This window comes from Gopherus flavomarginatus, chromosome 4, assembly GCF_025201925.1.
Source record: "Gopherus flavomarginatus isolate rGopFla2 chromosome 4, rGopFla2.mat.asm, whole genome shotgun sequence".
In the NCBI taxonomy this organism is placed as follows: Eukaryota; Metazoa; Chordata; order Testudines; family Testudinidae; genus Gopherus; species Gopherus flavomarginatus.
Window position 1 is genome coordinate 206,448,960 of NC_066620.1, and position 27,968 is coordinate 206,476,927.

The following is a 27,968-nucleotide window of genomic DNA, read 5'->3' on the forward strand; positions in this document are numbered from 1 at the left end:
AGCCCAGGAAAGATCCCTGACCCCAGTGTGAAACAAATGACTAAACCGAAGCACCAGGAATAAAAATGAGCCTTATGCAGCAGGTGCCCTCATAGCTCAAATATCTACTGTGAAATAGGCTGAGGCACATGTCCATGACACACAGTCTAGAAAAGGAGACACAGCAGGGTTTGAACTACAGCAGCGTGCGAGGAAGAAAGTCACAAGAGGACTAGATGCTGTGAGCTACTGATAGACCTTAGCTCTCATATAAGCCAATGAGAGTTGGAGGTCTTCAGCATTGCTCAGGATGACTCTCAAAGCAAGAGAAAGATTTTAGCTTGTCTTTACAGGATATTCAATTCCTGTTCCAATACCCAGGATCCAGACTCTGGTCTTTCAGTCGACCAGAAGTTTCAGAGACACCTAGAAGTGAAAGGGCAAAGATGAAGCAAACCCTGGGTTAACTGCACGGCGTCCCAATCTTTGCTCTGTTCTTTGATGCAGCTCACAGACAAATTGATACAGATCAAAAAACCACAGCTGTTCACTCCAGCTAGGAACCTAAGATATTAGAACCTGATTACTCTGAAATTACATCATAACTGACAGTGTGGAAGACTAGTGGTAAGGAGCTCTTGTAACAGCAATGTGTGAATGCTATCATAGCAGCACATCCCACTTAGTTCTCACACAGTGCTCTTCATCTGTAGAGCTCAAAGCGCTTCACAACTAGGAAGGATGTTTTGGGGGTTAAGGCCCTGGATAAGGACTTGAGAAATCTGGGTCCAGTTCCCATCTCTGCCACATACTCCCTGTTTGACCTTGGGCAAGTCATTCCATCTTTCCGCCTGAATCTCCTGTCTGTAAAATGGGGATAGTACTACTGCATTTCTCCTACCCTGTGCCTGTCTCATGCAAGCTCTTTAGAGCAGGAAATGTCTTACCATGCGTATATACAGCACCTAGCACAATGGGGTCCTGCTCTCACTTGGGGCCTCTTGATGATATCATATGCAAATAATGAACAACAGTAAAAATCAGTGGAGTGGTACTAGATTACTCCAGCAATGATTTGGGCCAGAACATAGGATGATTGACACATTTTGCCTCTACATTTTTTTCCAGACAACACTTTATTAAAGTCCTTCGCAGGTGGCCAGGAGCTTATCTATGGACAATAACTCCATTTTCTCCCTGTTTTACAAACATGCCCACTCTTTCCTGAAATTCATTTTAACACACAATGCATACTAACTTTTGGAACTCACTGCCAAAAGATATAAATGAAGTCAAGAGCTTAGAATTTAAACAGAGTAACGTGTTTGTATGAATAAAGAGATCATTCTTAGTTACATGAGATAGGATAAAAAAATTAGAATGGATATAAACCCTCATGTTTCATAGTGTGACTAATAGTGCTCAGGAAGAAACAACTTCTATGGGAAGGCTATGCCATAACTATCTATTACAAGGTTTCTTGCACTCTCTTGAAGCATGTGCCACTGGCCACTGTTGAAGACATACCAGCCTAAATGGATTAATATATTTTAAGTCTGGTACTGTTTAAGACATAACAGCCTAAATGGATTAATACATTTTAAAGCTGGAAGGGATTATTAAAGTCATCTAGTCTGATCTATTAACAAAGGCCAAGTAATTTCTATAGTAAGATCATAACTTGTTCGAGCTGGAGCATATCTTTAGAAAGACATTCAGTGTTGACAAAGAATGTTAAGTGATGTACCAATCTGACCCAATAAAGTAATTCTACATTCTGCGCCTGGACATGATCTTCCTTCATGGAAGGTATGTTGAATGGAACACGGCTTTGACCCCATTGATGTTGATGCTATTTTCACACAAGGAATCACTGCTGAGTGATACAAGATACTCTGTAGCCTCTCCATCTAGAAGGCTAAGTCTCCTGTGTTCACAACAGTGGAATACAACTCAAAATTTAAGCCAGGTCTCGCCTGGGTGACTGCGAGATAAACAGCTCCAAGTCAAGTGTACAGTATTCACGTATATTTTATATCTATTAATGCACATAAGTTCGATATCTGCACTGATATCCACATGCAAAATCATGTGTGCATACTTTATGAGAGAATTGGAGAGGCATTTTAAAGGAAGAAATTAAAAACACAGATGGAAGCTGTAATTCTTTCCAATTACAAATGTTCAAAACATGTGTAATGTAGGATAACAATATACTTGCTTTTCTTTTTAATGAGTGAAAGATTGTTGCAATCAGGAGAGGAGTTGGATTATGGGGGATGTAGCAAGTTGGAAAAAACAAAGCCAAAGCATTGCACCTACCTCTTTTTTAATGATCTACAGCAGCAATTCTCAACCTTCCCCCATACCAGGACCCCATCCATGTAAGAACAGAAACATCTGGGACCCCCACTCCATTTCTGCCCCATTCACTCCATCCTCCCACCGCTCCGTCGCTCACTGTCCCCCACCCACACTCACTTTCACCGGGCTGGGGAAGGGGGTTGGCGTTCAGGATGGAGTGCGGGATCTGGGCTGAGGCTGAGGGGTTGGCAGTGTGGGAGGGGGCTCTGCGCTGAGCCTAGGGCAGGAGGTTGAGGTGCAGGAGGGGGTGAGGGGTGCAAGCTCTAGGAGGGAGTTTGGGTGCAGGAGGGGGCTCTGGGCTGGGGCAGGGTGTTGGAGTGCAGAAGGGGGTATAGGGCACTGGCTCTGGTTTCATGGTGTCAGGGCTGGGGCTTGGGGTGCAGGGGGGAGTATGGGTGCTGGCTCTGAGAGGGGGGTGGGGTGATGACTCTGGGAGGGGGCTCAGGGATGAGAGTTGGGATGCAGTCAGGACCGGCTCTAGGCACCAGCAAAACTAAGCACATGGGGCAGTACAATTCCAGGGGCGGCATTCCAGAAGTTTTTTTTTTCTTGCTTCAACAGTTGCGCTCTCGGAGGTTTTGTTAGTTCGTTCATTTGTTTGTTTTGCTTGGGGCAGCAAAAAACCTAGAGCTGGCCCTGGATGCAGCCTCCTGCTGGGCAGCACTTACCTCCGGCGGCTCCTGGTTGGCGGTGAGCATAGTGAGGCTAAGGCAGACTCCCTGCCTACCCCAGACCCACACTGCTCCCAGAAGGGGCTAACATGCCCCTGCAGCCCCGGTGGGGAGGGGGACACATGGCCCCACTTGCTGCCCCTCTCTGCAAGCACTGCCCCTGTAGCAATCCCGGCCAATGGGAGCTGCGGGGGCAGTGCTTGCAGGCAGGAGCAGCACACACAGGTAGACACTGCCCCCCCCCACCACCCCTGGGGCTGCGCTGGCTACTTCTGGGAGTGGCGTGGGACCAGGGTAGGCAGAGAGTCTGCCTTAGCTCCAGCCAAAGTGTGCCACCAGAGATCGTGATCGATGGGTTGGTGACCACTGCTCTAGCTCAACCACTAGTTAGGGGCTTGATACAGGAATCACCTGATAGAATTCTCTGGCCTGTGTTATGCAGGAGGTCAGACTAGATTATCATAATGGTTCCTTCTGGACTTAAATTCTATGGATAGCTTGCGAATGTTTCTTTTTCAGAAAGAAGAGATAGTGCCCTCCTTTTTCCACTTATATTTTAAAGGTGAGAGGGAAAATATGGGTTTGGGTTTTGCTTTTTGAGGTTTTCTCACTACATTTTGTAGCTAGCCAGAGACACACTTTCCATTTGGTCACTCAAAGGACAGAGTGTAGTGATTTATTGCACTTTGCAGGCAGCTTTCAAAATGACATGAGAAAATTAGCCATGAAACTCTCACTGTTATCCAGAGCTGTAGCATACACCCATATTCATCTGCACTACAAGGACAGGAGATGTAGCACCCCCAGGGAAGAGCCAGAGCCAGCTGCCTCCTCCCCTAGCCTGGTCACTCCCATGTCAGGTGGAGAGCAGAGTCGCTAAAGCACCATACACAAATGTTGAAAAAACAACCTATCAAAAGCAATAATGCTAAAGGCAGATATTCAGGTCAGAGCTGCTACTGAATTCAGACATACCAATCTCTGAAGCCGTCGGAGGTTCAATAGCTTCCAGCCTTGGCTTAACCCTCAGGTAGATGCCCTGTCCTTCGCTGGCATTGCGAGCAAACCCATAAGGTCTCACCAGTAATGTAACATAGTACAGTCCCATTGGTAACATGTTCATCCAGCAAACTACAGCCGTTTGATTTGAAGTCATTACTTGGCAGGTTGTGTGGTTCACCTCTATCTGCAGTGCTTGGCTGTCCTCAGCAAAGCCAGACCCTGTGATATAAACTCTGGTGTGGAGTCCATCAGCTGGAAGGATAAAGTAAAACAAAAACTACAAATCTGTTGCTAAGTAATGACACCCAAATTTGCTTCCCAAGAACAAAGAAGCTGCTTAGGCTAACTGTGCTTAAGCATTTACTGCAGTCTCATCACCCTCGTTATATGAGTGCCTAGCAAAACTATCATCATCACAATATAAAAAATCATTTCCCTCTGCTCCTCCCAAGCCTGTCAGCATTCACCTATTGTCTCTTCTCTTGTACTTTTATTGTCATCTCATATGGTGCCTAGCTTACGATGGTTCATAGACACTACCACACTACAAACAAGAACAGAGGTCTTCTACATTTACCATTTTCCTTCCTCTCAAGTCTATATCTTCCTCTGGTCTCCACTAAACCTTGATTTAAAAATTGCCAGTGGTGAAGAATCCACCACAATCCTTGACAAATTATTCCAGTAATTGGTTAATTACTCTCACTGTTAAAAATTTATGCCTTATTTCTGGTCTCAATTTGTTTAGCTGCAACTGCTAGCCATTGGCTCACGTTGAACCTTTCTCTGCTAGATTGAAGTGCCAGTTATGAAATAGTTGTTCCCCATGTAAGTACCAATAGACTGTAATCAAGTCATCCCTTAACCTTCTCTTTGATAAGCTAAATAGTTTGAGCTCTTTGAGTCTCTCTCTTTAAGGCGGGGTGGCCAACCTGAGTCTGAGAAGGAGCCAGAATTTACCAATGTACATTGCCAAAGAGCCACAGTAGGAGGTCAGCAGCGCCCCATCAGCTCCCTCACTCCCACTCCCAACACCTCCCACCCACTGGCAGCCCTGCCCATCAGGACCGTCTCGTCCTTCCCACTCCTCCCGATCAGCTGTTTCGTGGCATGAGGGAGACTGTGGGGAAAGAAGCGAGGCTACTGCAGGCTCGGGGAAGGGGTGAAGTAGGGGCTGAGCCTGGGGCAGAGCCAGGGGCTGAGCAGTGAGCACTCCCCGGCACATTGGAAAGTTGGCACCTGTAGCTCCAGCCCCGGAGTCAGTGCCTATACAAGGAGCCGCATATTAACTTCTGAAGAGCTGCATGTGGCTCTGGAGCCACAGGAAGGCCACCCCTGCTATAAGGCATGTTTTCTAATCCTTTAATCATTCTCGTGGCTCTTCTCTGAACTTTCCAATTTGTCAACATCCTTCTTGAATTGTGGGCCCCAGAACTGGATCCAGTATTAAAGTAGTGGGTGCACCCATGCCAAAGACAAAAGTCAAAATAACCTCTCTACTGCTACTCGAAATTCCTTTGTTTATGCATCCCAGATCAGATTAGTTCTTTTGGCCACAGTGTCACACTGGGAGCTCACGTTCAGTTGATTCTCCACCCCTACCTCCAAATCTTTCTCAGAGTCTCTGTTTCCCATGACAGAGTCTGCCATTCTGTATGTATGACCTACATTTTTCATTCCTATAGGTACACATTTAGTCATACTAAAACTCAGATTCTTTGCTTGTGCCCAGTTTATAAAATGATCCGGATTGCTCTGAATCAGCGACATGTCCTCTTCATTATTTACCACTACCCCCAATTTGTCATCTATAAGCTTTGTCACAGTGATTTTATGTTATTTTCACAGTCATCATTAAAAATATTACATAAGAACATAAGAACGGCCGAACCAGGTCAGACCAAAGGTCTATCTAGTCCAGTATCCTGTCTACCGACAGTGGCCAATGCAAGGTGACCCAGAAGGTGTGAACCTAACAGGTAAAGATCAAGTGATCTCTCTCCTGCCATTCATCTCCATCCTCTGACAAACAGAGGCTAAGAACACCATTCCTTACTCGTCCTGGCTAATAGCCATTTATGGACTTAACCACCATGAATTTATCCAGTTCTCTTTTAAACCCTGTTATAGTCCTAGACCTCACAACCTCCTCAGGCAAGGAGTTCCACAGGTTGATAGTGTGCTGTGTGAAGAAGAACTTCCTTTTATTTGTTTTAAACCTGCTGCCCATTAGTTTTATTTGATGATCAATAGTTCTTATATTATAGGAACAAGTAAATAACTTTTCCTTATTCACTTTCTCCACACCACTCATGATTTTATATACCTCTATCATATCCCCCCTGAGTCTCCTCTTTTCCAAGCTGAAGAGTCCTAGCCTCTTTAAAAAACCTCGGGCTAAGAACCGACCCTGCGAGATCTCAGTGTAAACAGACTCACTTGATGATGATTCCCTGTTTACCGTTACCTTTTGAGACCTATCACTTAGCCAGTTTTTAATTCATTTAATGTGCACCGTGTTACTTTCATATCGTTTACATTTTTTAATCAGTGTGTGGTGTGGTACCAAGTCAAACACCTTAACAGAAATCTAAGACTATTCTGTTAACATAGTGCAAAGAGAGTGTGTCAGGCTCCTGCTCAAGTCTACAAATTACTCAAAGACCTTTCTGCTGGCAAAACACTCTGTGCAGTTATTTACAATATTGTTTCCACCACCCTTAAACTCTATAGTGTTACACTTACAGTCCCAGGGAGCCCTCAGCTCCTGAGAGAAGCAGGGAAGAGCACCCTCTCTCTCTCTTTCTCTCTCTCTGCTTCCTCTGATACATTTTCCCACTTCCTTCCTGTGCTTTTTGTATCATCTGATTAATGGCTTAATTATTACCATCTTAGCTCTTCTCAGCCTATCAATTAGGCACAGCTCTTCTTAATGTGGTCTGCTCTGGAGTAATTAATTAGAGCTGCAGTGACCAGAGTACTGGCCCAGCTGCTTTGGCCCAGCACTCTGTCACAGGGAGCAACAATCTGAATGGTAGCACTGTAAACAATCTTTGCAAAGCTGTACACAATTCCAAAAGCTGTAAGGGATACAGTTAAAAGAGATGGATCCAAACTACAAAATTCAGATCTGAACACAGATTCCAACACACCAAGTTCACGCATCCCTCCCCCATAACTAGGGCTTTCTTTTAGCCCATTGGAGAAATAGGGGCCAGATGCAAAATTCAAATCCAGAACTGGGTGCAGATTCCAAATTTTCCTAAGTTCCGGGGTGTTCGAACTCTAGAAATTTGGCTTGAGCCCATCTCTAGTGTCAGAAAGGCCCTTTCGACAGCTCAGTCCTCCCATGAAGTGCAAATACCGTTACCTAGTGAATAGTCCACGTGGCTGACTAACGGGGTTGCCTCCCGAGAATACTGAAAGGAACACGAACCAGAGCAGTTAGCTGGGACGTCGTTCACCACCACCACCACCTGAAGAAACGGAGAAGAATGTTATTCCGAAAGAGGGAAGGGGACCCAGGTCGTTAACACAGCTCTACAAAATGCTGACAATTAAACCCAGAATCATGCTACACTTGCCTAGTTTCATTTCAAATTCGGCCCAAGTTTATTACAAAGTTTTCTAGGGTTCACTGTAGGCAAGCCAGGGCCTATACTGATAACCTCTCTAGGTGCCTGTTGGATCATTTCTCATTTTTGACTGATATTCACAGCTCCTCCCAGCTCCAATCCTACCAGTTGATTGAATGCTCTGATTTACCCTACACTCCTCTCCTTCCCCATGTGAGAGCCAGTATAAACTGCTGTTACACTCTGAAAAGTACCTAGTGGGGTCCCCTATTTATAACAAATTCCAGATCAAGTCTGATCATAGAATCATAAAAGATCAGGGTTGGAAAGAACCTCAGGAGGTCGTTTAGTCCAACCCCCTGCTCAAAGCAGGACCAATCCCCAACTAAATCATCCCAGCCAGGGCTATGTCAAGCCTGACCTTAAAAACCTCTGAGGAAGGAGATTCCACCACCTCCCTAGGTAACCCAGTCCAGTGCTTCACCACCCTCTTAGTGAAAAAGTTTTTCCTAATATCCAACCTAAACCTCTCTCACTGCAACATGAGACCATGATCAGCTTACAGATCCCAAAGCTCCATTTGCGATCTGAAAACCAAGTTGCGATCTTGCTGGCTCTAGCAGTACTTCACCTCCCGTGAAAGAGTCTCCATTGTGAACTAGACTGGTGAAGCACAAAGTGCAACAGAACCCACCTCCTTCTCCCACCACCTGCTGGTCTCCTGGGGCTAACAGGAAGGAAACACTGGACTGTGCTGATTGCAGAAGTAAATTTTGTCAAAGACATACAGGAAGCAGCTAAGAACTGGCATGTGCTACTTCTAAAGGCCCTTTTTTTTCTTTTAACACTATAACCACACTTTAAAATCAGAGGGGAGTTTTGGTATTTGCTACCAGTATCAAGCCAAGACAGTGCTTCAAATGAACAACAAACCTAAGTGAGAAAATTTCTCCCATGTGTAAGAAAACCATAATGTTCTGTCTATCTCACTAGGTATATCCATGGCCCCAAGCACTGCAGCATCCAAAAGCCTCACAAGCTTTAATGTATTTATTCCTACAATGCTCCTGTGAGGGAGGGGATTGCTATTGTCCCTGTTTTACAGATGGGGAACAGAGGCATTGTGAGACTAAGTGACTTAAGTAGGATCACACAGGAAGTTTCTTGAAGAGCGGGGGACTGAACATGGGTCTCTAAAGTCCAGGCTAGGACCCCACTGTGACACTCTTACCTTGAGGGAACACCCTGCACCCCCATGTTCATCCTTATAATATAATTGTGTGGTATCCAATGCAAAATTTGTCATGTTCGGTGTCTTCGTAAGGCTCATGATGCACTAAGCATTGTTGTTATAGTAATGTTATAGGTTGTAATTTCATGTATATAGTTATGAGGCTGAAAATCTGTCCTTATGGCTTAAAAAAGCCCAGGCAAAACTCTCCAGGAACACAGGGGCGGTTCACACCTCATCACGGCATGTATGGGACAAACCCAGCCCAGCCTCACAGGAACAAAGGACACTGGCCTAGGCAGCAACAAAGGATCTGTTGGACTCTCGAGTGAGTCACACCCTGTCATAACATTTTTTCCCAGATCTGGACCTTAGCGTCCAAAATATGGGTGTTACCATGAAAACCTCCAAGCTTAGTTACCAGCTTGGACCTGGTAAAGCTGCCATCAGCCAGGAATTATACAGTGCCTAGCTCACTGTGGTCTCCCCAAAACCTTCCCTGGGGGACCCCCAGACTCAGATGCATTGAGTCTTACAACAAAGGGAAATAACCCCCTCCCCTTGTTTCCTGGTTACTTCCTCCCAGGCTCCCCTCCCTGGATGACCCTAGGAGATTCCCTGCTTCCAGTCCTGGAAACACAAGTACCGAGAGAGCTAATCTCTCTCCCCCCCTCACCCAGAGGGTATGCAAAGTCAGGCTTAGTAAATTTAACAAAAAGAGATTTTCCCCCTGACTTCTTCCTCCCACCAAATCCCTGGTGAGCTGCAGACTCAATTCCCTGGAGTCCCCACTAAAGAAAAACTCCAACAGGTCTTAAAAAGAAAGCTTTATATAAAAAACAAGAAAGAAAAAGACATTAAAAATAGTCTCTGTAATAAGACAACAATATACAGGGTCAATTGCTTAAGAAAAAAAAGTGAATAAACATCCTTATCCAAAAAGAATACAGTTCAAAACACTCCAGCAACTACACACATGTAAATACAAAAGAAAACAATATAAACCTACTGTCTTACTATCCTTGTACTTACAACTTGGAAACAGAAGATAGAAAAATCACTCTCAGAGCCGAGAGGGTCAGACCCAAGACAAAGAACAAAGAACTCACACCCCAAAACTTCCCTCCACCCAGATTTGAAAAAGTCTTGTTTCCTGATTGGTCCTCTGGTCAGGTGTTTCAGGTTACTGTTGTTACCCCTTTACCTGTAAAAGAACATTAACCCTTAGCTATCTGTTTATGACACCCTCTTCCCTTGGTTAGTTTGGGACTACGATGAGGTAATGCTCACCTGACTCTAAGAGAGGAGAGAGGGGAGCAAAGCCAAGAGGGAAGAAAGGACATGATAAAAGGGAGACACGTTTGCCATGCTCTCTCTCTATCTTCCACCTCCATCTACAGATACCACCACAAAGTGCCTAAAGCGCTGATCAAGAAGGGAACCTGGCTGAAGGGCAACCAGCCAGTCTGTGGCGAGAAGTATCTAAGTTTGTAAGGTCATTGAAAGTGTTAAGATCAGCTCAGAATGTGTTTTGCTTTTATTTCATTTAACCAAATCTGACTTCTTGTGCTTTGACTTATAATCACTTAAAATCTATCTTTTGTAGTTAATAAATTTGTTTGTTTATTCTACTTGAAGCAGTGCATTTTGGTTTGAAGCATGTCAGAGACTCCCCGTGGGACAACAAGACTGGTTCATATCAATTTCTTTGTTAAATTGACAAACTCATATAAGCTTGCAGCGTCCAGGGGGCATAATTGGACACTGCAAGACAGAGATTCCTAGGTTTGTGTCTGGGACCAGAGATATCAGCTAGTTGCATAATCCAAGCAGCGGCTGGCCAAAAGTGCTCATTCACGTCGCTGGGAGCAGTTTACATGCTAGAAGCTGTGCGTGAATAGCCCAGGAGTGGGGGTTCTCACGGCAGAGCAGGGTAAAGTTGGCTCCCAGAGTTGAGGATTGGAGTGACCTAGCAGATCACCAGTCCAGATAACACCAGGGGAACGTCACACTCACTCACTAGCTCATCCTTCCTCATACCCTGCTAAATAATGGCCCCAAAACTGCAGTTTAATATAGTGTTGGTACACTGTTTGGAAGTTATGACTATAGAACCCAGTATCAGTTTGGTTTAATGGCACGGTCATATAGGATTAGCTCTAAGCCCCTGCCTCACAAGGAAAAATCCCCCTCCCTTACTCATGGTTAGTAGTATCTTAATCTGTACTGAGTCTCATTGATTTAAATGCCTTTCCCAGGGAGTGCAGCACTGTTCAGCAAGTGTAGGGTGGCCAGATCTGTCAGTCAGACAGCAAGTCACAATGAGCCTATGGGAACTGTGATCAGTTGGTGACCTACCTGCGTGTGGTTATTGGCCGTAGCTAGCATATCCCCAAATATTGGTCCAATAAATACGCCGCCATCATAAACCACACGAGCTGCAATGGTTGGGTTAAGTCCTGTGAGGTTTTCAGCAGAAACCTAGCATGGCGTGAAAGAATGAAAAATCAATTTTTCTCAGCTTAATAAAAATTTTTCTTATACATGTTGTGTACCATTTCATAAGCAACTCAAACTCACATAGCTAAGGTTTACTCTAAGGGCTACAATGAATGAATGGGAACGTTCTCTGTATCTGCTTCTATGGCCCCATTGGCACAACATCCAAGCCCCTCACAATCTTAGTGTATGCATCCCACAACACAATGTTGCAATCTCCATTGTACAGGTGGGAAACAAGCAAAAAGATTAAGAAACATGGTTTAAGATCATGAAGGGAGTTTGCCCTGAAGCACAGAATTGAACTCAGTTTTTCCATCTCCCAGTCCTGTGTCTTCAGCACCAGACCACCCTGCCTCCCTAGCTCTGGCTTTTCATTGTCAAAGAAACGTACACAGGATTCCCTATATAGCAGTGCTCCATCTCAGTCCAATATGCTGCCTCTGACAGGGGGCAATGCCACATCCTTCAGAGGTTAGTGTAAAAGCCCATTAATGCACCTAGTCCCTATCCAGACTGAGACTAGGACCATGCTAGCTACTACCTCGTTTGAGCAGGACTTGGACAGAGGCGACACATAATTCTTGATTGGGGGAGGCATGATTTAAAGGTTCTGGAGTGGCACGTGACCGCCCCACGTCACCTCTGGGCCCTTTCCCAGTCCCGTCGTGCCTCGCCCACTCCAAGCCAGCACCATGTTGCTCCCACACCCCTCACAGCTTCTTCCCACTTTTCCCATTGCCTCCCTTCTGCAGGCATGGCGCAGGCCAGAGCAGGGTCCAGACACCTACTACAGTACCATCAGTAACTGTGCCTGCGGATGAGGAAGGGACAGAACTCAGCAGGCTTCCTCGGGTCCCCTCTGGCAGAGCTGTGCTGCCAGCCTAGTCTCTCTTCCCTGCTCCAGGTGCCTTCTAGCAGAGCTCAGTGGGAGCACTACGTGCTGGTGCCTTTCCCAGGCATATACCCCTCAGCCATGCTCACCCAGACTCCCACCTTGGGAGAAATCTTGGGGGGCATGTCACTCCTCATGCCCCCCTACACATCACCTCTATTGGGGAGGGTTTCTCTGACCAGCATGAACAGAGACTTTTGTCTGAGAACCACATGAGAATCAGATAATAAAACCCTGGTGGGTTACTCCATAGTATAATTCTCAAAGACAAAAACCCTATCTACTTTGGTCAGAGAACCATGCTAGAAGTCTGCTAGCAGCAACTATGTTTTAACATGACTGGCTAGCACAGGTCCAATCCCCATGTCAATGGGGCCGTCTTGTGCAATGCTATAACACATGGAGGAGTTACTTCCTGACCTCAGGCTTATGTTTCAAAGCATTAGGGCTGATGGCTTTATATTTTATCTCTTTGACTATAACTGCTGTTCCTTTTCTTAATCATCTAACCACTCCAGAACTTACTGAGTTCTTGCTCTCAATAATAGCCTTTGTCAAGCACTTTGCTGGAGTTTCCTGAGAGAGCTAGGTGAATAAAACTTTTGTGGAAATGAATCCTGTCAACACAGACATCCTGGCTGGGAGATTTAAGGGTGCAGCAACAATTTAGGGGGAGGGATAGCTCAGTGGTTTGCGCATTGGCCTGCTAAACCCAATGTTGTGAGCAGGGGCGGCTCCAGGCCCCAGCACGCCAAGCGCGTGCTTGGGGCGGCATGCCGCGGGGGGCACTCTGCTGGTCGCTGGGAGGGCGGCAGGCAGGGTGCCTTTGGTGGCATGCCTGCTGAGGGTCCGCTGGTCCTGCGGCTTCGGTGGACCTCCCGCAGGAGCCGTGGGACCGGCAAGCAGCAGAGCGCCCCCTGCGGCATGACGCCGTGCTTGGGGGGGCAAAATGTCTAGAGCTGCCCCTGGTTGTGAGTTCAATCCTTAAGGGGGCCATTTAGGGATCTGGGGCAAAAAAAATAGTTGGGGATTGGTCCTGCTTTGAGCAGAGGGGTGGGACTAGATGACCTGAGGTCCCCTCCAACCCTGATATTCTATGAATTGCATTAAAAGAAAAGATAATCGTACATCAATAACAATGGGCAAGTCACCAGTCATGGAGTTCCAGGTCAGTGTCCACACATCTTGGTAACAAGTGCTCACATCCTTGGTCACAGTGAAATCACTGGCATTGAAGTACTGGCCTGTGGAGTTATCTGAGTTGCTTTGCAGGAGCTTACGGAGGTGATGGGAGGAGACATGCACCGGGACACCTGGGAAGTTCATTATAAACAAGGATATCAACAGCTGTGCAGCCACAGGTCCACCTGGACAAGTATAACAGCATTAGATACACATACACAGAATCTCAGATTATTAAGGTTGGAAGGGATCTCAAGAGATCATCTAGTCAAACCCCCTGCTCAAAGCAGGACCAATCCCCACATTCCTAAATGGCCCCCTCAAGGAATGAACACTCAACACTGGGTTTAGCAGGACAATGCTCAAACCACTGAGCTATCCCTCCCACATGCTTTAGAGAGTATCACTGTCCTATAACATACCTTAGTGTGAAAAAAAACCTCTAAGGGTCTGAGCTAAACCCCATAGAAGTCAGTGAGTGTCTCTCCATTCTCCTCAGTTGGGTTTTGGATTAGTACCTAAAGTATCATCCAAAAATATCCGTCCCTGCTTTGGGGCAGATAAATGGGGGACAGTCTGACAGCCCTGCCTTTGCAGGAATGTTTCCAGGGGTGACGTCCTGGCTCCCAGAAAAGGAAAGTTTCACCCTCCCTTTACCTGATATCACTGTATTGGGGAGCAGGATCCGAAAAGTCCCACCAATGGGTGGAGATGCAGCTTGCACTCTCTGAACTGTCATGCTGACATTTGCACCTTCCATGAACGCAGCCAGGTGATCCTCTTCTGAGCCCTGCGAGGGCAAAGCTCCCCTGCTGGAGAGATTGAACCATTTGAGTCAGCAGCTCCAGTGCACGATGCACAACTCCACTCCAATGCAATCAGCATGAGTGGGAGATTGCAAGCAAAATTCAGCTGATTGCAATATCTTGAACCAGCTACTGTTCTCCATACAGAGCTAGGTAGAAAGGTGTGACATGCCCGTGAAATGAATCAGAAAGCCCCTCACAAAGGCTGGCCAAATAGCTTTTGTGCCTGTCCCAGTCTGAGTCTGCTGAACTGAACCTTAGCATTTCAACACTTGGCACTGCGATACGGCAGCATTTTCAAAGTGATGTAACATCTGCGCTCCAGGAGCCCATTCTCAGAGCTTCAGTAATACTTTGTCAAACTCTTTGGGCTACCGAACTTCGAACAGTAACAAATTAAGGCTCCCAATAACCTTTCTGTATTATCATTCCCAATGTGGGACAATGAGCACAGAGGGGGGAAATGACTTACCTGAGGTCATACAAGAAAAGCTATAGAAGAACTGGGAACGGACAACTCTGGTCCCCCAACTCTTTTCTATCTTAGGTACTTATCCAACTCCCATCATCATAGTATCCTAGGAACTGACAAACGTGTTATCCTCAGAAGACCCCTGACGAGGTAGATTAGTCCCACTATCCCCATTTAATGATGGGAGCGAAGGGTGAGTCTGCCCTGGTGCGGGAGATGTAATTTCCAGTTCAGGTAGACATACACACACTAGCTTTGATCAAGCTAACATGCTAAAAATAGCAGCATGGCCACAGTGGCACAGGTTGTAAGATGGAGTAGCTGCCTTGAGTACAATCCCACCCTCGACCCTCTGTACCTGCTCTGGCACTTTGGGGGCTACACTGCTATTTTTAGCATGCTGGCTCTGTCTAAGTTAGCAGAAGTACCTTTATCCTACCTGGAGTTACACCTTCAGCTTGACTGTGGGCATATCCTAATTGACTTCCTTGATGTCTTGACAAACTGCATGCCTTTAACGTCCCAGGTTAGTGCTCTAACTGACAAGGCCCACCTCCAGCCCTAAGTTTTAACCACAAGACCATCATCCTGCTTAGTTTTGGCCAATGTTTGTACAGTGCTTTGAGATTCTCCTGGTGGGAGGGGTTACAGAAGAGCAAAGCAATGTCAGACACTTTCACAAAAATGATCTCCAAACAAGGAAGCCGACTACGATCCAGATGTGCTTTGAAAAGTAACACGGTGCCTTATCATTGTAACTGTTCTTCGAGATGGCTGCCTGCAAGGATCCATGCTGCAAGTGATGCGTATGCACCCCATGGAGTTTAGATCAGCAGCGTCCTTTGGAAGTGTTTAAGGACCAAAGCAGGGAACACTCATAGCCCTGAGACACTGCTATTCCAAGCTCACATGGTCATGGTACATGCATCATCTGCAGTGGAGGACAATGGAGGTGATCCTTAAAGAACAATGTTTTTATGCTTCACAGTTATAATGTTGTCTTCTTCTTAGTAGTAGTAGTAGTATTATGGTAGAACTTAGAAGCCCTAGTCCTGGACCTAGACTCCATTGTGCTAGACACTGTACAAATAGAACAAAAGGACAATCTGTGATCCAAAGATAAGCACATTTGCTATGCCAAAGGGATAAAGAAAAGAGGTTGGAGTGATATTTGTTCAAGTAGCTTTCACAAATGTGCTCAACATCTCTATGCATCTGATGATGGCAAGGACAAGTTATCTATATTGCTTACAATATAGACTGATTGACCTGCAACTTTAAGATTGTTTTCAAAAATTCACCACTTTAAGTGTGGTTGGGGAAAAACAAATGTCCTTGGTGGCACAAGAGTGTCACCATGTGGTGACTTGTATGAATATCAGCTATATAATTCCCTAATTAAACACATTTATTCTAATTCCTAGATTTTAAGGCCAGAAGGGACCATTAGATCAGTGGGTCTCAATCTTTCCAGAATGCTGTAACCCTTTCAGGAGTCTGATTTGTCTTGTGTACCTCCAAGTTTCACCTCACTTAAAAACTACTTGCTTACAAAATCAGACATAAAATACAAAAGTGTCACAGCCCACTGTTACTGACAAATTGCTTATGTTCTCTTTTTTGCCATATAATTATAAAATTAATCAACTGGAATATAAATATTGTACTTACATTTCAGTATATAGTACATAGAGCAGTATAAATAAGTCACTGTATGAAATTTTAGTTTGTACTGACTTCACTAGTGCTTTTTATTTAGCCTGTTGTAAAACTAGGCAAATATCCAGATGACTTGAGTACACCCTGGAATACCTATGGGTACCCCCAGGGGTACACATACCCCTGGTTGATAACCACTTCATTAGATTATCTAGCCTGACCTCCTGTACAACACAGGCCAAAGAATTTCCCCCAGTTGCCCCTGTATTGAGCCCAAAATTTGTGCCTGGCTAAAGTCCATCTTCCAGAAGGATATCTAGTCTAGATATGAAGACATCAAGACTGGAGAATCATAGTTTGTGCCAATGCTTGGCAACCTTCACAGTTAAAATTGCGTGTTAGCTCAAATTTGAATTTGTCTGACTTTATCCTCCGGGCATTGGTTCCTGTAATGCCTTTCTCCACTAGATTAAAGAATTCTTTACTACTCCCGTAGAGAGAGTCTCCCTGTGTCAGTACTTAGATATTAATCAAGTCACCTCTTAATCTTTTTGACAAATAAATTGATTGAGCTCTTTACGTCTTTCATTGTAAGGCATTCTCTCCGGTCCTTGAATCATTTTTGTAGCTCTTCTCTACCCCTTTTCCACCTTTTTAACATGCTTTTTACAAATGTTGACACCAGAAATGGACATCAGTATTCCACCAAACAGCTCACACGCAAAAGTAAAATCCCCTCCCTGGTGCCTATCCACTATTCCCCTGTTTATATATTTAAAAAAAAATAACAGAATTCAGACAAAGCTGAATTTATCCACTCAGCTTTGTCCGTGCCATATAGATATGGAACTTCTCTTTCTCTCTGTAAAGTGAGAGTGTAAGGCAGGGGTTCTCAAACTGGGGGTTGGGACCCCTCAGGGGGTCGCAAGGTTATTACATGGGGCGTCACAAACTGTCATCCTCCACCCCAAACCCTGCTTTGCCTCCAGCATTTAGAATGGTTTTAAATATATTAAAAAGTGTTTTAATTTATAAAGTCACACTCAGAGGCTTGCTATGTGAAAGGGGTCACCAGTACAAAAGTTTGAGAACCACTGGTGTAAGGGGAGATCTACTTACAAGTGAAGTCACATCTATGCTGTACCTATCTACAATGCTACGAAACTTGGCTGGCTTTGCATTGCAGACAGGGCTGTACTGTGTTTTAACCATGTTACCAAATCATTTGAGAGCCTTGAACTTTGAAGGAGTGTAGCAGGAACAACTTACACTGAGCAGATAAGGTCTTGGGAGTCCCCCATAAAATATAAACTGGATTGTTTCCATTTCTCTATTTTTTCCTCCTTGCTGACTTAGGTTGCATTTCTTTAAAATCCACGAGTCTGATTTTTCAGAGGTGCTGAGCCCATGCAGCTACTATAGATTTCAGTAAGAGTTGTAGGTGGTCCTTTCTTTGTCTGTCTGTGATCTAAGTAGACAAAACTCTTTGGGGCAGAGACATATGTGTGTGCATAGCACCTACCACAATGGGACCCTGATCTCAGTTGGGGCTCATGGCTGCTACTGGAAATACAAATAAATAATAATAATAATAAGCTGATTCATAATCACACACAGAGTGCCAGCCTTAAAAAATAACACTAAAAAAATAAATAAGAATGGCCCCTCGCTATGAGCTGTGAAAACAAACTGCACTGCTACATAGGACACCAGGGTGAACTGGACCTGGGAGGTCATGGAGGAGTTCTTTGTTGTGTATGTAAGGTGGGATGGGGTGGAGTGTGTTTGGCTGGTTTTTAAGAGATTGAGCCCAAATCATAAAATCCAAATCTAAACTCCCTCAAAGTTCCAGGCTGTTCAGACTCTGTGCTCCAGTTCAGCATGGAGATAAACCAAGCACAACATTCCAGTCTGGAACCAAATTCTCCCAAAGTTTGGGATTAGAAATTCAGAATTTTTCTTTTAATCTAAAACCTTATAGTTCTCTCTGTTCTATTTAGTCCAGGGCCCTGCCTTACTGTTAACAAGTTGGGATTTCTGGTGACAAGGGCCTCTGTCTGGTCCCCTTCAAGAATGGCTGAGGGAAGATGAGACCTTCTAGCAAAGGGTCTGATGGAAACTGAACAGAAGCAGAAACATCAAGCACTTGCGAGTGAAAGATTAAGAATTCCTAGGAACGGCAACACAGGAATTGCCAGACTGGGTCAGACCCGAGTTTCATCTAGTCCAGCATCCTGGCCCTGGCAGCGGCCAGCACCAGCTGCTCCAGAGGAAGGTATGAGAATCTGTACTAAGCACATGCAGGATAACCTGCCTCCAATTCCTACCTCAGTGACAGAAGAGGGAGATTGCTGCCACAGCCAGCCACCAGAAAGGACACATTGTAGGTTGGGGGAGACCCCACCACAGACACTTCTTGGATAACATTTCCACCTGGACGAGCTGGTCTGGAATCCTTTTGAAAAACTGAAAGGAAAATATTATTATTCATTAGAGAGAGTCACTGTTTTTTTATTTCAAAACTTCAAAGTCGTTTCCGTTTCAGAACTGGATATGCACCCACTTGTTGGTGTTTCTTCAATATGTCTCATAACATTGACAACTTCTTATCAAAAATGTCAGTGAATTGTTTTATTTACTGAAAACCCAGCATTTTCAGGGAGCTAAAAAGGGTCAACCACCATTTTTGAGACACTAGAACCTCAACGTTACAAACATATAGGGAATGGAGGTTGTTCCTAACTCTGAAATGTTTGGAACTCTGAACAAAACGTTAGGGCTATTCTTTCAAAAGTTTACAACTGAATATTGACTTAATACAGCTTTGAAACTTTACGGTGGAGAATAAAAATGCTGCTTTCCCTTTATTTTATTAATAGCTTTACATTTAACACTGTACTGCACTCTATTTGCTTTATTTATTTATTTATTTTTCCCTCTCTGCTGCTGCCCGATTGTGTACCTCTGGTTCCAAATGAGGTGTGTGGTTAACTGGTCAGTTCATAACCCTGGTGTTCACAACTCTGAGGTTCTACTCTAGATGTTTTCAATGTAAACAAAATAAATTTAAGTTGATGGTTTTTCAAGAAACTTTGTTTTCAGAAAAATGCAGGGCGGTTTTTTTTTTTTTTGTATTTTTTTTGATGAAAAAACACTCTCTCTAAAAGCCAGATCATTTAATGATATTTTTTAGGGAAGGTAGTGCCTAGAACACCAACAAAGAGAAAGGAATTCAATTACCAGCTATGTTTCTATCCGAGACAATAATTTCATCAAGGTAAAACCAGCTAGATGTCTCCTCCTCTCTCTCAGGGATCAGCATATCGATCTGATGCACAAACACCGATGAGTTGGCTTCAAGATCCCGGAGGGATTCAGAGCCGTTCACACAGCACCTCCAGAGATCAGCACATGTGAACTTCCAGCTGAAAAGGCATTCAGAGTACATTTCACTAATAGCCAGCTTAAGGCATAGGTGAGCTAGGCAGCTGCCTAAATCTTATACCCAAGTGGGTGCTAATATGACGGCCACCATCTTGGCTGACACACAGAATTGAATCAGAGACCTCCAGAGCTATAAGCATGAGTCACTAAAGCATGAGTTAAAGCGTCATGACTTCTCTAGCGTGGGGTTTCAACAGCCTTGTCTTCTCTGTGGATCAACACAGAGTAGGACTGGTTACGCACACTCACAAATGGGTTACACAAAGACGGGGCCTACCTCATGTTCAAATTGTTTTAAACAATACCAAAAATATCTGGGCCTGTTTGGCATGCAGCAGGGATTTCCCAAGCTCCTCCTGTATGCCCAGAGCACTTTAAGCCTAGAATTCCAAGCCTCTTCAGCACAGAGAGCTGCATTCTCACCTTGTCAGGTACTCAAGGGCTGTACCTAGTAAATCATGGATTTCCAGAAATAAATGCAACACCACAGCCATGCTATTGGCTCACACCTCTCTGCCTTGAGAAACATAAACCGATTGTTGCTTAACTTGACTAAAAACCTCCATTAATCAGCATTTCTCTTACCCTGCAGATAGGCAGAGAAAGAGTGGCTCACAGCTGCATTTCATGGCAAATGTATCTTCACTTGTTGTGCTACATGTCACTTGCCCATGCCTTAAACCTTCATGCCAGCTGTTGCAATCCTCACCACCAGGGCCGGTGCTACCATGTAGGCGACCTAGGCAATGGCCTAGGGTGCCAGAATTTTTGGGGGGTGCTATTTTGCCGGGGGGGGGGGCGGCACGTGGGTCCAGTGGACCTGCTGCAGGCATGCCGGCGGACAGTCCGCTGCTGGAAAGGCTCCGGTGGAGCTGCTGCAGTCATTTCGGCGGACGGTGCGCTGGTCTAAAGGCTCTGGCAGACCTACCACAGTCATGCCTGCGGCAGGTCCACCGGAGCCTTTCCAGCAGCAGACCGTCCGCCGGCATGCCTGCGGCAGGTCCACCGGGGCTGCGGGGGGCGGAGAAATGGCCGTCCGCCTAGGGCGTCAGAAACTCTGGCACCGCTCCTGCCCACCACCACCTTGGAAGCACTGTTGCAACTATACAAAGGATCCTGAGGGGTTGTGGGTGTATAGCAGATGTCAAATGCTCGTAATGCGTATGGCAATATTCACCTAGAGCCAGTCCTCTCAGCTAGTGCAAAAAGGAAATCTGGGTAAGAATCTTGTCTCTACTAAACACAAAGAGGACATATTAAATTAACAGCCAGATTCAACCCTTAACCATTAGAAAACCTAACGAGCATAATAGAATGTATCATACCAAACTAGACCACTTGTCGACCTAGGGCAGTATCCTATCTCCAAGGACAGCCAATGAAATAACTTTAGATTAAATAAGGGTGAGCATTACATCCAAGAAATATCTTTGCTGAGTTCCTGGTAAGGACTTTTGTTTGCCCCAGCATAAAGACAGACCCCTGGAGAACACATCCCTGGCCTGGCACAGGATATAGTGCACACTGAGATAGGACACTTGCCAATAATCAGTCAGCTCCAACGCAGACCTCTAGTCAGGTTGTATATACCCACAGTGGCTAGCCTTGTATAACTCAGCATTAACGTAGTGCATTGACTCCAACAATCCAATCATCCAGGACAGAGTGGTGGGTTAAGGCGGAGTAGCAGCAACATGCATTCTAAATACTTCGTTGAACTCAGGGATGCAGGAAAGTATGGCGGGAAATAGCTTAATAAGCATCAAAAATAATTAGACATACCTAAGAATGGCATCTGCAGGTACATTTGTTAGGATAAAAATCACAAGGGCTACCACTCCTATGTGTGTTTCCAGGAATATGCTGGCTGACAGATGGGGGTCAAGAAGAAATGCTATAAGTTCCTAACTATTTCTGAGATTAAGTGCTGTGTAGCCACTACTCAGAGTCTTTCCCGTTACAGCAACTGGCTTGTGGTGTTCATTGTCAAGGCACCAAGAGGATGTCTACTCTGCAATGAAACACCCATGGCTGGCCATTGCTTGAGCTCACAGGGCTGGGGGTCACATGGCAGTGTAGACATTCAGGGTCAGGTCTGGGACCCTCCCTCCTGGCAGAGCCCCAGAGCTCCAGCACAAGCCCAGAGTTCTACACTGTAATTAAATAGCCCAGCAGCCTGAGCCCCACAAGCCCAAGCCGGCTGATGTGGGCCAGCCATGAGTTTTTAATGGCAGTGTAGACACACCCTTAGAGGCCTTCAGGGAGGGGTATTATTACGATTACCGTGTCCATGTGTAACGTACTGGTTAAATGGCTTGTGACTGGTCAGTCTCCAGTGGTAGCCCCACAAGGAAGATAAAAGCTTTGCTACTCCATGTGGCTGTTCTCTATTTCAAGGGGTAAAGGTCTTGGAGGGGACAGTGCTGAGTTCTATTGCCAGCGCTCAGTGTGTACGGTTTTGCTGATGAACACAACAGGCAAGCTGTTCAGATGGATTAAACATGCATATCTCTAGTGACTTCCATGGAGCTATGAAATTTTACACCAGCAGAGATGCTGCCCCTATGCTGGTATGTCTACAGCACACAGGTTTGTTCTCTTAGTGCGAAGGAAGCCATTTGCTGAAACTATACTACATGTATCCTTGTACTGGGTACCTTTCTGGGCTGGTCTCATTCAGACTCCACAGGCAAGTAAGATTCTTCTTCACCGTATTTAGAAAGGTGTTGATATAGGACACCGAAACATAAAGGGTATCGCTCACATAACCTTTATATGCAAAGCATACCTGAGAAAGAGGAAGGAAACAATACATTATTGCTGAAGAAGGTTTATATTATGGTCCAAATCCAACCCACACAGTTGAGGTCTGTTTCTTGACTTATGTGAAATGAGCTGCTGCTTTTAGTCCGATTTCTCGTGAAAAGAAGTTTACACTGTAATGCCCACTATTTTGACTGATAGTAATTGGCACTGTTGCTGGCATCTCCAACATAAAAAAAAAAAAGACTAAAATGGGCATTTAGAATGAATTGTCCCTTCCCACTACACAGAGACCATCGCCATAATAATAATACAACCACACAGCTTTTATGTAGCATTCTACCAAGGAGGGCAGCATCATTATCCCCATTTTACAGATGGGGAAAATGAGGCACAGAGAAGTAATTTGCCCAAGGTCATCCAGCAGGCTAGTGGCAATGGTGGGAATAGAACCCTGGTCTGCTGAGTCTCCTCCCAAGGCTTTATCTAGTATTGTACTTAGAGGGGAGAGAATACCAGACTGGAAATCAAATGACCTGAATTCTATTCCCAGCTCTACCACTGCCTCCTTAGTGAGCTTGTGCAAGTCACTTAAACTCTTTGTGCCCTAATCTGTACAGTGAGGATGATGCTTACCTATCTTTATAACCATACTATGAGTTCTATGGGTGCAAATCACTACAAGTATTAAGCATTACATTGGTAGAGGCAGCCTCTCTAGGCAGGGTTGCAGCACATTAATGAAATAGAATGGAGCAGCTTGGATTGGCACTGACCCCAAGGCACATCCTCTGGTTATCTCCAGAACACATCAATTTCCAGGGCTGTCAATCTATCGCCTTTAATAAGCAATAGATGTTATGGATAAATAAGGTTTGCTTCTTCATGGCCCAGGAATATATATACCTAAGACACAATCTTACATGGGTTTGGGGAGAAGGGAAGATGGCCTCAATTTCCTAATATGTCTTGTCCATCTCTAATTTTATGACGTTATTTGGTTCTTGGTACTTTCCTCCATGTTTTGCCCCACTCAGCGAGGCTACTTACATGCGTGTACTCAGTGAGGTTGTATCTTGGTAAGGTTGATGGAGACATTTTTACAAGATGTTTTGGCCTGTGAATACTGAACCTTCCACAAAAGGGTTCTGTCCAGCTGGCAACACGTCCCTCAGTGGCAGGGTCTCTCTGGCCTGACAGTGGTAAAAATCAAAGAGGTTAGATGTTTGAAAAGGATTCAGAAATCCATGGAGGAGCTGGACACTCGAATGTCTGGTGAATGCAATCTTGTGCCTAAATTTGCCTGAGCGAATAAATGCTGCACACTTGCAAAGCAAGCATTTGCACATGCGTGTGCCCAATGAAGCATACCAAGGAGGTGCACACACTTTAGATACACAAGTACAGGATCCAGCGTGACACAACTGTGCCTTCTTCATCCTAATCCTGAGAAGCTTCCTGACTAGACCAGGCCAGAGATAGGAACCCAAATGACATCACCCCCTCAACCAACTCTGGCTAAATCCCAAATACCATCTGGAATGTGAGACTGTCACCCCCCACCACACACACACCCCTTGTGCATCCTTTTCCTTCCCCACTTTATTTCTTCTCCTTCGTATCTCTCTCCTTTTGCCTTCTGTTTAAGAAGAGTCTTGCTTAGCCAGCCAAAACTGTATATTTTGCAACCGCGCTGTGAGCCTGCGACCAGAGGGATAGTTAAAAGCAATGCCCTAAGCATCCCGATGCTGGAATGCGGGTCTCAGAGTGGCTGATAAAACCATGTGGTATGCCAGTGTTTCTTCAGCAGTCAGCTTGCAAGTGAAAGTCAACGCCAGAGACAGAGGCAGCCTTTTCTGTCTTTGCTGTTCTTTTCTTTCCTTGGTTTGTCTTCCAGGCAATGGGATCGGGCTAGATTCAACAACAGCTCCAGCCCATCTCAACTAATTTTTTCTCTTTTCCCCCAAAAGGACAGTTATTAGCATCTGCAATCCCATCTATGGGACTCTCAAACAGGGCATTTTCCTTTTAAAGCCTTTCTCCAGCTGAAGGGAAAAGGAGAGGCCGTATTTAATACTTCAAATTTCAGATGCTTTTTCTTTTCTGTATTTTTAATAAAGGGTTAAAACAATTCATGGTGTGTTTGCCATGGTACTAAGCAGGCTGATTTATCTGAATAAGAAACCCCAAACCTTCTTTAAAACCATTTAATATTGGACAGTGACTGGGTCATCTTAACACCTTTGACCTTTTGGGTCCATTTATTATAAATTAATACAAAAGGTATCTCAGAGACTCATAGACTTTAAGGCCAGAAGGGACCATCGGGATCATCTAGTCCAGTGGTTCTCAAACTTTTGTCCTGGCGACCCCTTTCACATAGAAAGCCTCTGAGTGTGACCCCTCCTGATAAATATATAAAAGGTGTTTTTAATGTAAAATCATTATAAATGCTGGAGGAAAAGGGGAGTGTGGGGTGGAGGATGACAGCTCGTGACCCCCCATGTAAGAATCTTGTGACCCCCTGAGGGGTCCCGACCCCCAGTTTGAGAACCCCTGTTCTAGTCTGACCTGCTGCACATTGCAGGCCACACAATCTCACCCACCCATTCCTGAAATAGATCCCTAACCTCTGGCAGAGTTACTGACGTCCTCAAATCATGGTTTAAAAACTTCAAGTTACAGAGAATTCACCAAAAAGAACAGGCGTACTTGTGGCACCTTAGCGACTAACAAAGTAATCCTGTTCTTTTTGCGGATACAGACTAACACAGCTGCTACTCTGAAACCAGGGAATTCACCATTTACACTAATTTAAATCTGCAAGTGACCAGGACCCCATGCTGCAGAGGAAGGCAAAAAAGTCCCAAGGGTCTCTGTCAATCTGACCCAAGGGGAAATTCCTTCCCGACGCCAAATCTGGTGATCAGTTAGACCCTGAGCATGTGGGCAAGACCCACCAGGCAGATACCTGGGAAGGAATTCTCTGTAGTAACTCAGAGTTCTCCTCATCTAATATCCCTACTACATTAGAAACAGGCATGAGCACATACCTACCTTTGAAAATATGGTACTGGATAACTTCACATGACAGTGGAACTTCCATAATACGGTACTTTATGTCCCATAGTAAACTATCCCAATGTCCCTGCTTATGTTTGTGTAATAAAGCAGATTGAGGGGAGGAGAGGAATCAGTAATTAACATATTAGTAATACTGTTTTTAATATCAGTTCAACAGTTCATTCCTCCTTAAACTCCCTCACTATAACACACACACATTATTAATAAACCAGGAGGAAAATAAATGGTGTAAAACCATTAAGAGTATAATACCTCCTGCACCCTGCAAAGGTCTTTTTTAGCACATAAGGAGAAACCTCCTATTACTGTAAGTGTCACCTAATTTTTTTTAAAAGCATTACCTTCCTCAAATCCATTCCGGAGAAGGAATTTAGCAGACAATGGCTCAGTTTCACATTTTACTGAAAGAAGCTCCTCTATCACTGTTTGGACCTTCAAAAAATAAAAATAAAAAAAAATATTCACAATATGATCATTTTTGTTTAACTGTGTAGTAGAGAAGGCTGAGATGCTCATAAAATGGTCGCTATGTTTAGTAAACTAGCCAGTGATGGAAACAGGGTTGATATAATGAGGAACCAGGAAGCAGAGGCGAAAGATCCATTTTCCCTTTTAGAACATGGGCTGGCATGGGCAAAAAGGCAACACTTCCTGTTGTTCCAGCTAGCCTTGGAGATGGAGAATGATTAAGTCTGCACATATTGTGTGAGCCAAAACCAGATTTAATGTTAATAGGCACGGAAGAACCAGCTTAGACATTTAAGAACTATCCACATTTGACCAAAATTGAAACCAAACCCTAAATACAACCACGCTGGCTATTTGAAAGACTTCTCAAAACTTTAAAAATTCCTGTAAAGCTGTATTTTCAGTGCATCGCTACACTTTTACATTCCAGCTGGGATCAGAAGAAGTAGTGATAAATACTATGAAGAAGGCTATTCTCAAAGGGTTCCTTGGCTGGCGAGAAGCAAGATGTACAAGCAATCTCACAGAAAAGCCGATCCTCATGAGATTTGCAGCCCAGTCAGGCAGACTCGAGAGGTAGTGCAACCAAACATAGATATGATGTATATCATAACAAGAACCAGTGGCTGGAAGTTAAGGCCAAACAAATTCAGTTAAAATAAAGGCACATTTAAAAAAAAAAAATCAGCGTGGATGGTTAACAATTAGAACAACCAACCAAGATACACTGCCAGGAGAAACAGTAGATTCTCCATCTCTTGATGACTTTAAATTGGAGCTGTCAAGTGATTAAAAAAAATGAATCACTATTAATCATGAGATTAAACAAATTAATCATGATTAATTGCAGTTTTAATTGCACTGTTAAACAATAATAAAGTACCACTTATTTAAATATTTTTGAATGGTTTCTATTTCTATTTCTATTTCTATGCTTTCACTAGTTACAGTGAGGGCTAGACTCTATTCCAGCAACAGGAATTATTTCAGGAAGCTCCCTGGCCTGTGTTCTGCAGGAGCTCAGACTAGATCACCATGGTCCCGTCTGGCCATAGAATCTATGAACATTTTTTGAAGTGTTGTTGGAGCTGTGCTAGACCCCAGACATGAGAGAAACATGGTGGGTGAGGAAATATCTTTTACTGGACCAACCTCCTTTAGTGGAAAGGAAAAGCTTTCAAGCCTCCCAAGGGCAGTAGGAGAGCACTTAATATTAAGTGTTAGGTTTAAGATTTTTAAATGCCCTCTGGCAGCATGTGTGAAACCCTTCTGCGTAACAATCAGTCCCCCACCTTATCGTTAACTCAGACATTCTGCTTACCTTCTCCACACTTGGCACAATTGTCATAAACAGATAGTTAAAGGTTAATGTCTCTTTTACCTGTAAAGGGTTAACGAACAGGGAACCAAACACCTGACCAGGGACCAATCAGGAGACAAGATACTTTCAAATCTCGGTGGAGGGAAGCCTTTGTTTGTGTTTTTTGGGTTTGGCTTTGTTCTCTCTGGGATCTGAGAGGGACCGGACGTACTATAGGCTCTAATTTTCTATTCAAGTAGTAAGTGCAAGTAGAAAGGCGGTTTAGCCTTTTTAATTGGTTTTCTTTATTTGCAAATGTGTATCTGGCTGGTAGAGTTCTAATGTGTATTTGGCTGAAAGTATTTTAAATTGTATTTCTGTTGGAGGAGGTTTTTTTTCTCCAGTTTCTATAAGCTGAAAGACCCTGTAACTTTTACCATCTAAAGCACAGAGACACCTTCTACTTTTTCTTTCTTTTTTATTAAAAGTTTTGCTTTTAAGACCTGTCTGATTTTTTTCCCCTTGTTGAAGCTCAAAGGAATTGAGTCTGTACTTAACAGGGAAGGAGAAGGGA

General features: G+C 44.4%; 1 protein-coding gene across 5 annotated transcripts in view; it reads right to left on the bottom strand.

Annotated features, from left to right (window-relative positions):
- The window catches only part of PKHD1 (PKHD1 ciliary IPT domain containing fibrocystin/polyductin), a 382,755-nt gene that overhangs the window by 311,446 nt on the left and 43,341 nt on the right, over positions 1 to 27,968 (bottom strand). For 4 of the 5 annotated variants that reach the window (XM_050948684.1, XM_050948682.1, XM_050948686.1 and 1 more), the window contains exons 18-27: positions 25,968 to 26,058; positions 23,593 to 23,735; positions 22,437 to 22,567; positions 19,576 to 19,760; positions 18,663 to 18,801; positions 14,056 to 14,210; positions 13,345 to 13,529; positions 11,181 to 11,303; positions 7,387 to 7,492; positions 3,990 to 4,268 (exon numbers count right to left, since the gene is read on the bottom strand). In XM_050948684.1, coding sequence (XP_050804641.1) covers positions 3,990 to 4,268; positions 7,387 to 7,492; positions 11,181 to 11,303; positions 13,345 to 13,529; positions 14,056 to 14,210; positions 18,663 to 18,801; positions 19,576 to 19,760; positions 22,437 to 22,567; positions 23,593 to 23,735; positions 25,968 to 26,058 — 1,537 coding nt within the window. The remainder of the gene's footprint in view (positions 1 to 3,989; positions 4,269 to 7,386; positions 7,493 to 11,180; positions 11,304 to 13,344; positions 13,530 to 14,055; positions 14,211 to 18,662; positions 18,802 to 19,575; positions 19,761 to 22,436; positions 22,568 to 23,592; positions 23,736 to 25,967; positions 26,059 to 27,968) is intronic. The other variant, XM_050948683.1, reaches the window with a different exon arrangement.